The sequence below is a fragment of the Megalopta genalis genome, chromosome 2 (genome assembly GCF_051020955.1).
Source record: "Megalopta genalis isolate 19385.01 chromosome 2, iyMegGena1_principal, whole genome shotgun sequence".
NCBI lineage: Eukaryota > Metazoa > Arthropoda > Insecta > Hymenoptera > Halictidae > Megalopta > Megalopta genalis.
This window is the reverse complement of record NC_135014.1, coordinates 27,662,496-27,672,799: the sequence shown is the minus strand read 5'-3', so window position 1 is coordinate 27,672,799 and position 10,304 is coordinate 27,662,496. Positions and strand designations below refer to the sequence as shown.

The 10,304-nt window shown below is 41.4% G+C and overlaps 1 protein-coding gene across 1 annotated transcript; it reads left to right on the top strand.

Annotated features, from left to right (window-relative positions):
* Nucleotides 1–1,533: 1,533 nt before the first annotated feature.
* Nucleotides 1,534–6,768, top strand: LOC117229780 (uncharacterized). Its single transcript, XM_033486572.2, has 7 exons — nucleotides 1,534–2,248; nucleotides 2,458–2,764; nucleotides 3,763–3,887; nucleotides 4,161–4,385; nucleotides 5,275–5,410; nucleotides 5,491–5,620; nucleotides 6,543–6,768. Exons 1-7 carry the CDS (start codon nucleotides 2,055–2,057, stop codon nucleotides 6,626–6,628), a joined length of 1,203 nt encoding a protein of 400 aa, XP_033342463.2. The 5' UTR covers nucleotides 1,534–2,054; the 3' UTR covers nucleotides 6,629–6,768.
* The last annotated feature ends 3,536 nt before the right edge of the window (nucleotides 6,769–10,304 follow it).

The window sequence follows — 10,304 nt, the reverse complement described above, 5'->3', positions numbered from 1 at the left end:
GTCAAAGAAGAGACGCGCGCGCGCGGGGGTGAAACGCGTTTCGCGGGGGTAGCAGCACCAACAGCAGCAGCAGCCGCCGCCGTCGATTCTCCGTCGGTAATTGTTAATTAAGAAACGGATTGCAACGGGAATTGTCAATTTGTAATCGTAAAAGGCGAGTCCCTTCTGGCGATAGAATGAAACAACCGCCCCATCCCCCTCGCCGCCCTTCCGGTCTGCGCCGGAATTGTTCCGCGAATTGTTCGCGTTCCCGGCCGCCATTTTGACGCGTCCCGGCGCAAGCCGAGCCGGCATAAATAAAATCGTCCGAACACTTGGCTCAAATTGTCTCTTTTCGTTCGGGGAATCGAGCCGCCGGCAGGACCGGGAGGAGCTTTTATTTCAGCGGATCGGGCGGAGATTGCACGGGCTGTTAATAGGTTTTGCGAATGATATGTATATAGGAGGGCCGCGTTTCGTTCGTGAATTGATAGATCGATTCGATCCGACGAAGAAGCCGCGTTAAAGAAATGGGAACGAGCGATAAAGGCCCCACGGGGGGAACAGGGGGGGACAGGGGGCTCGATGATTGTATTTTAACAAGAAAATCCTCACGGCTCGGCGAGCAGCGGCACCTGCACACCGCGTGATAAGAAACCGACGACACACATTTCCAATGAGTGAGATCCACTCGAGCGGCGGCCGTCGATGCTTTCAATCGTCGATTTCGCGAAACGGGCGAAATGTGTTGCGAAATTTCGCTCGCTCGGAACCACGAAAACGTTTCCCCCCCCTAACGCCGTGAAAATCTCGGGACGACCCCGTTAAAAAAAAGTTTCACCGTAGAAACTCCCCGTTGGAATTTATTTTTCCGCCTTTAATTCACTGCGATATCCGATCGCATATTTTCACTGATTTATCGGGCGCGATGCGTTTACGGGGATGCCGGTGTCGTTTCAACCCTCCGCGCTCGAAGCTATTCGACCCGTGCGGCTCGAATATTTCTAACACTCTCGTTCTGTGTCGTCGACTTTCTCTCGTTTATGCGAAATTAAGCGCGTTTACACGTTTTACGCCGCGTTTAAGTTTTCAGCGAATTATTACATTGAGACAGTAAACTTAGGTAACAGTGAACATTTGCAATTGTTTACATTGCGACGTGGCAATTTTTAATGGTGCCACAGTTTAAGTTTTCAGCGAATTATTAAATTGAAACAGTAAACTTAGGTAACAGTAAACATCTGCAATTGCTTAGTTTGCGACGTGGCAATTTTTAATGGTGCCTCTAGATCGCCAAATCGAGTACAAACAGTCGAATCAATTTTTGTTCAACTTCCTTTTATTTTCCGCTGCGTGCAAATATTTATTTCGATCGTTCGCAGAATTATTTTACAGATTTTATTCACTCGGTGAAATATTCTCACGATGACGTTGCTAATTTACGCGTTAAATAATGCAATTATAATAATAAATATAGTTAAACATATAGTCAAATAATGTAATTGCAATTGCAATTTCTATGCAATTTTTAATTAACTTCCATGTTAATTGTTGCACGCAAATGTCGATATTTATCGGCTCGCAGAGACTTGTTTCAGTCTTCGTCGATTATTTCAATTATTATTATTATTAATAATCAATTATTATTATTTCGATTATTATAATTATTTCTCGATTATCGCTCGGTCAATTATTTTTTATTTGGACGCGGCGAATTCGGTGACGAATTCATTATTATTATTATTATTATTATAATTCATTATTATTATTATTAATCAATTATTATTATTTCGATTATTATAATTATTTCTCGATTATCGTTCGATCAATTATATTTTATTTGTACGCGGCGAATTCGGCGACGAATTCGGCACAGCTTCGTCGCGGAGATTTCGTTTGGGAATGGGTTTTATTATTCGGTTCCGTGACCGGATTATGGAAGTTTGCCGCACGGGAAAATCGAGGAGAAATGGTCCCGGCTCTCTCGATCAGGCCGAACAGATTTCATTTGAATCAATCGTAGCCCAGTTTCCTGTTCATTTCACACCCCCGTGGTCGGGTCACGGCATATCCCCATGCGCAACGGAGTCCTTTCGCTTTGTGGGACCCCGCGGAAGAATCCTGGCGCAGTTCGTTGTCGACCAGCTGAACCATTGGAGGTCCTGGAAACCGCAGAACGCGTTCACCAGTCCGCGGAGAGTAATTCTTCGAAATTTCGAAGCCTTGTCGTCCACGACAGCAAGAACAAATCGATTCGAACGACCTTCCGGTAATTAATAATAAATACAGCAATAAATGCAGCCGGAAATAAATATCGCTCATTATAAAGATTACTAAAAATTTCTAACAAATTCGACCAGATGCTCGGCACTGACAAAATCGCCGTAAATATTCATTTTAAATTCGATTGAAAGTGTAAAAACTCGGTTCTCCGTACTCGTCATTTCTCGAACGGTCAAAGTGAATTCGGTTGCTCAGGATTTCACGAAGGTTTAGCGAGATATTCGGAGGTGCTCGCGCGATGACGGACGCGAACAGCAACAAAGGAGCCTCCGGGTCCTCGAAGAGGTCCTTTGAGCAAGCGAAGAAGGAGCTGCATTCGATAGTCGCTAAAATCGAGGAGACTGGCCTGACGAACAGGACGCTGAAGCTGGTCCACGCGCAGTCCTTGCTGCGACCACGGGGATCGAAGATCCGCAAGAGACACCTGTGGATCCTGCTGATCTTCGCGTGGATTCTCGGACAGCTTCTGTGGAACCATGTCCGCGTTGCTCGCGACGACCGAGTAAGTAACGAACACGTTCGGACAATCCCTTCGTTGCTATTTCGACACGTCCGAGCTTCGAGTTTCTTTCCAGCACGATTTTCGTTTCATTTTCATTGCGGCGATATTGTTGTTTGATTGCTCGTTCAAGCGACTACTTTTGCAATATCCTTTAACACTCGGACGACGGAGCGATTTTTATTGTGAACGTCGTTATTCGACTGCACAACTTTTGGCAATCAGTTCGTATATTCGCATATTTTATTGTCTCCGCGAAATTTTACGTTTTTTTCAGGGTGTATTTTAATACTTGAATTATCAAACCAGTCGAAACGACTGGTCTCTGGTTCTTTATTTTACGGTGACTGATATTATTAGAAGAATGTTCTTATTAATAAATTTTTGAGTAAACTTTTTTATTCAAGCGTTGTGCACAAATGCAATAACAATCTGCCAGAGTAACCTTTGTAATAAATACTAGTATTATTATTATTATATATTATTATATTATATTATTATTATATATTATAAGGTATATTATATACCATTATATAATTATTATTATATATTATTATATAGTGATATATAATATACCTTTCGTTGCGCAAAAATGCGATGACAATCCGCCAGAGTAACCTTTATAATAAATACTAGTATTATTATTATTATATATTATATATTATAAGGTATATTATATATCATTATATAATTATTATTATATATTATTATATAGTGATATATAATATACCTTTCGTTGCGCAAAAATGCGATGACAATCCACCAGAGTAACCTTTGTAACAAATACTAGTATTATTATTATATATCATTATATTATATTATCATTATTATTATTATTATTATTATATATATATTATATATTGTAAATGATCCCGAGGTCCCGAGTGTTAAAGGATCTTCAGGTTGCCTCAGCTTCGCGACTATCTTTCGCGCATAGATTCTGCATGCGAAATTACCGGCGTTGTTCGAGCGACAATCTCATGGAGCGCATTGTTTTCAAGTGTCTGGCGGGGCTGCCCTCCTTCACGCAGAAAATTTTCCGGCCGGCGGAGGATTGCTCGATTTGCCGGGACGTTCAACAGGTTGACAGAATATCGAACGTGGTTCCTGGGACTTTCGAGGAACGGTACTCGCCCGTCCAATTGGTCTGATCGCGCGATTTTCACGCGCCCCGAACCCCCGGCCGTTCGATTTTACGCGATTTTTCGAACAAACGTCGCCCCGATCCTTCGAATTACGCGCGATCCCATGAAATTCGCGGTTCGTATTAGGTTCGATTCGCCTTTTACATCGCGAGATCCCCGACGGATTCTCGATTTAACTTCTCGAGGCAAATCTAAACCTTTCGATCGTCGAGATCGCGACGATTCGAGCTCAAATTGATCAATTTCGACGGCAGCTACGCTTATTCCGGAAGGCCGGTGGTGGTCACCGACGCCACGACGAACTGGACAGCGCCGGGGATCTTCTCGTTCGCGTTCTTCAAGTCGCTGTACGACGGCGAGAACGCCAACTGCCAGTTCTTCCCTTATAAAACCGGGTTCAAGGGTCTCCAAGACGTTTTCAACATGAGCGCGAGCAGATCCTTGCTGGAGAAGGGCACGGAACCGTGGTACGTTGGATGGTGAGTGAAACGAATCCGTTTTGTTTTTTCTTTCTTTTGTTTTTGTTTGTGTTTCGAGCGAACCCGATCGACCAAAATATTCCGGAAGCTGAGGCTCGCCCGTGAACCGAGCATCCCTAAGGCTTCGACGACTGCCTTAAAGCTCGCACGTATGCGCACAATCCGGCTAACGAGCTTAGGACCGTCTCTCTGTCTATCCCGCGGGGCAATTAGCCTGCGAGAACGCAACAAATCTATCGCATTTGTTGCACCGCCGGCACGAATCTCGCTCTGCCCGCGAGCTACTCGCTGCGCGGAGGAAAATATCCGTCTGTTTTATAAAATATGGGATGCTGAAAATTAGCACGCTGTGGCGAAGATATTATTATTATATTATTATATTATATTACATATATATAATATAATATAATATAATAATATATTATATTATTTATTTTATATATACGAGCTATCATAATAATATTAATAATATAATAAATAATATAATAATATAATATATTATTATATTATTTATTATATTATTAATATTATTATGATAGCTCGTGATGGGATAATAATAATAATGCGATAATCAACTAGAGCGACGCGGAGATGACGATAGTAGAAGACGCGATCCGATGAATCGCGGCGAGAAATAAGAGCGAGCGCGGATAAACATTTGAAAACAATAACACCGAAACTGTCGAGGAACGTTAACATTTACTTCTCATTTATCGAGATTATCAAGAAACGGAAAGATCTTTCTATTCTCTTTTTTCTCTATTCTCGCGTCCACTCTTCTTAATTATATTTTGTACGAAAATCCGCGGCCCGATCGTTTCTGTGTCGCGAAATTTGCAATGCAAATATTTCATCGCATTTGTTTACGATGTTTATGGAACCTTCGAAGGAGCAACTGCGACGAGAAGATCGGCAACATCCTCAGGCAGCACTATCACAGGCCGTATTTCCTGCCGTCCACCGCCGAGACCGAGAAGACCGACTGGATTTTTATGGGGAGCCATGGCTACGGTGCCCCGATGCACGTGAGTATGCCTTTTCGATAACAGGGTGGCAATGGGCAGAGAGACTGTGTGCCGGATATTTTCCTCGAATTTTCGTCTAGGTGGACGACGTGGAGCATCCTTCGTGGCAGGCGCAGATCAAGGGGGCGAAAGTGTGGGTCCTGGAGCCGCCCAGAGAATGTCACTACACCTGCAACAGGCTGGAGATCGTGGTGCAGCCCGGCGAGATAAGTGAGTGCATTTCTGCACGGTAATTGTTTTCCCCCGAGTAACGATCGTAAACGCGATTCGAACGCGCGAGGCATCGATCGTTCCGCGTGCTTCTCTCTCTCTCTCTCTCTCTCTCTCTCTCTCTCTCTCGATAGAATGATCTTCGATCGCCATAAAATTGTTGATCTTTTTTCTGAGACACGATTTTTCGGTTTTTGCGTTGCAAATGTTGTTTGTTGAATTTCGAGTTTTATAGTCAAATTTATATTCGCTGTACTATATTAATAATGTATATTGTTAAATTATTTCGAGTTTCGGCGAATCAAATTTATGGTCGCCTACGTTATATTCGCTATACTATATTAATAATATATATATTGTTAAATTATTTCGAGTTTTGGCCAATCAAATTTATGGTCGCCTACGTTATATTCGCTATACTATATTAATAATATATATATTGTTAAATTATTTCGAGTTTTGGCAAATCAAATTTATATTCGTCTATATCATATATATTAAATTATTACGTAAATTATTATATATATTATTAAATATATATAGTAATATATATATGTATATATATTTATATTAGTTAGTTAAATATATATTATATAATATATAATATATATAATTTTATATATTATTAAAATTTTATATATATATATATAGTTAATACTATAATAATAGTTAATACTATACTATATATTAGTTGAAAGATCGATCGAGGAGCATGGTAATTTCGAAATAATTTCTAAAAAAGATTCTAAAAAGTGCCCAGTGTCCATCTTTTCGGTAAAGACAACTCCGACTGAAATTTTTTTAAAAAAGCCTCGATCGACCGCTTTCGTAAAGACACCGCGACCAAATCTTATGAATCGTGAACGAGAAACCGTGGACCAGTTTCGCGGGCTATACACCTTGACATATTTTGCTTTGCCAGTTGTCCTGGACACGAATCGCTGGTACCACCAAACGCAGATCGTGTCGGAGGAGATGAGCATCACTATCGGAGCGGAGTACGACTGAAGACGGAGGAGTTCAGTTCGAATTGTTCGGCAAGCAGAGATACGTGTATATCAGTATTTTATGATCATCCAGCGAAGTTATTGTAATTAATACAGTTCTAGTATATACGCGAGGATCAATAAAAAAGTCGTTTTATTCTCTTCGGTGTAACACAGTTCTTCGTAAGAATTGTTGCCGGCCATGGAGTCATTAATAACGCGGGTTCTGCCCACGAATGAAAATGTGCAGCAGTAAAATTAGATTCCCGCCGATAGAAAGAGCACACATTCTCTTTTACGTCGCACACTTTCCACGACGCTTTCGTACGCCCACGTCTCTGACATTTGCATACTCGGAGAGCTGCGCTATATAGCTCTCGACTATGTATGCATGTATGTACTAACATCTGTTACGCAATCTGCCGATCTAACGAATCAATCAAAATCGAAATTATTCTTCCTCGCGATTCGGTTCACCCTTTCTGCAAGATTATCGAGTTCCCCGTCCTCGATCGTCTATAAAATAGTCTTACAAAATGGGAAATACGGTGTAATAAATATGATGTAATAAAATATAATGTAAATACAATATATATATAATAAAATATATAATATAAATACGATAATATAATAGTAAATACTATAGTTGCAGTTTAGTATAGATACAAATATGATATAATCAAAATTAGTCTTATAAAATTGGTGCCTGTTTTTAGGAAACAGGAAATACAATATAATAAATATAATATATTGAAATATAATATAATGATAAATATTATAGTTACAATATAAATATGAATATGATATATAATGAAAGAGGAAAAGTACACAAAATTATTGGAGGTCTATGACTAAGTCCAGTCAGCTGTTTCAATGGATATGTAGTAAATTCTCTACAATTGTCCTGCAGCTTGTGAACAATTTGAGACACTTCGGGGAGAGAAGATACGATTATTCGAGCTTCGCGGCTCGCTCTTATAGTCGCCGATCGTCAACGACGATAAAAACGAGGCCCAAGACCAAACTGTTCATTTCTATATACACTAATGTCTCCCTTACTGACGCTCAGATTGTCCACTAAATTGGATAATTTGTGAAGAGGAGGTGCGATTATTCGAGCCTCGTTTTTTATAATTGTGGACAATTTATAACTATAAAAATATAACCGCAAGGTTCGAATAATCGTATCTCCTCTTCCCATATTGTCCATTTTTGTAAATGGGCGTCAATTAATAATATTAATAAATCTGGGCGTCAATTAGAGAGACATTATTGTACAAGCAGAAGAACAATCGGAGATAATTATAATATAATAATATTAATAATAATATTATAATATTAATAATAATATTATTAATAATAATATTACCGAATTAGTACGTTCGCGTAAGTCCACGTCGAAACGTTGGGAACGCGACGAGTTAATAGAGCACCGCATGAAATTTTGTGTAATTCGATTAACGCGTATCAATGCATGACATGTTAAAGTCGCGTGCGGCCGTCGCGACCTCCGTAATCCGGTTAAGGGTTAAGAATAATCCGGTTAAGAGCGGAACATTCGGTGGATGAAATTGCACCGGAACATCGACGAAGTTCAATGTTATTCGGCAAACGTTCGCAAACGATCGAGCACCGGATCCCAGGTTCGAGCCGATCGGCGGCCTCCGGTGATGGCGGTCGTATAGGGCAACATATGATCGAGGGCACACGCATGGATCCACGAGGTCCGCCGAGGGGAACCCCCGCAGCAGGGACCACCTGCCGCCAGGTGCGAATCCACGAGACATCTGCACGAGGGGGCCCGTGCCCGTTTCCTTTTCTCTATTCCCCGCCATTAACCTCGCCGTGCCCCCTCCTCGTGCCCCCTGCCCCCTGGGAGATTAGGTGTCTGTCTGTGAACCGTGCCCTATTACGCGCGGATAATTATCTCGGCCAATTCGTCGACCATCGGCGTCCCCGCGGACTTGACGTTTGTCGCGTGGACCCGTTTCGGTGCACCCTCTCGGGGTTTCGCGACCTCCAGGGGGTGCTGATCGAATTCCGGGAGACCCGATCGATCGTAGGATTAGCAGAAATCGCTGTAAAAAAATATTTAAAAAAAGACATATATATATAAATATATATTTAATATAATAATATATATATTAATACTCATTATTTTAATATAATATATATATATATATTATATATCTATCTATCTATTATTATATATATAATATAATATAATATTATTATATATATAATATTTAAAAAAATATTTCATTTCATAAGGGTGTTGAGAAAGCACCTGATTCGGTATATAATTATTGTTAAATAAAGAATACAGTTTCTGTAATTATACAAGTCAACGGCGGCAGTTTAGAAACGATTGAAAAATTGAACAAGAAGACCGTCGAACAACGGGAACACCTTTTACAGTGTATACGAATTTTTAGCAAAAGTTTTAGAAACAAATAGCTGGGATAATTTCGTTCCGGTGATGTTTCAGATTGGAATCGCGTTTGAAAAAATGGCGGCGGATACGCGCCCCGGCCGCGATTACCGACAAAATAACTGGCGCGACTATAATGAGCGAAACCGGTGTAATAATATGCCCGCAGAGTGACGAAATAATTATAGATATCGATTGTCCGCGCGGACAGCGCGCTCGAGAACAGAGAGGTGGCGCTCTATATTTAATGGCGTTACTCGCAGGAACGCTTACGAGCCAATTATCTACGGATCATAAAGTTTCCCCGAAGATTCACTTCAGAAACAAATTAAATGAATGTTCCATGAGTCTCGAAATCCGCTAAAGAACACGTGATTGCTTTACGGGGAAAGGGGGAGGGAGGGGGCGGCGAGGGGACCCCCGTTCGACGCCGTTAATTGACTTCTTGCTTTTCAACCCTTCCGCGCAGTTTCCAGCAGAGAATAAATTCTGGCCAACTTCTGTGCCGAATAATCGCTGGATTAATTATACGTACGTAATTACGCGAGCGCGACATTCGTGTCACAATGATTACGGGAATGTTTCGCGAGGCTCGAGCAGCTGTTTACATATATATAGAACTTATAACTTTTAAAGAGTTCAGCTGATATATATATATCAGCTGAGCTCTTTAAATAAATATATATATATATCTTTAGATATATAAGATCAATACATGCTTGATTTAATAATTACCTAATAATTGTAAAAATATTGTGCCAAGGGTTGCCGGTGCAACGAAAATTCGGCGCAGCGAATCGGCGCGCAAAGATTCGCGTATTGTCCGGTGAAAAATGACGATTGCCGGATTCCAGGACCGGAAAATTAATTAACAGATCAAAGGGGGGTCAGCGCCCCCCCCCCCCCCCCAGTCCCCGGCCGGAACAGTCGAAACGGCCAGCGATTTTCGAACGGGAAACGCGTCGATATAGATGGCGGCACCGTGATGGTCACAATCGAATGACAGGAAACGGTTTTTCCCGCGTACAGGGCTGGCTGGGAAGGGGTGGAAAGGGGGCGGCAGAGGGGCCACATCGAAGAAGGCCTCGGGGCTTTCCGTTTCAACCTAATTACATTCCACGCGACGCACGTCGACGAACAAAAAATAAAAAAACCGGAGGAGGCGTGGGGGGTGGGGGGTGGACGCAACAAAATCTCGTTAATTCATAAAAATTCTCCGTTCGTTTCCCGGCGGTCTTTTTGCCCGCGCGAAATTAAAATCCCCGCG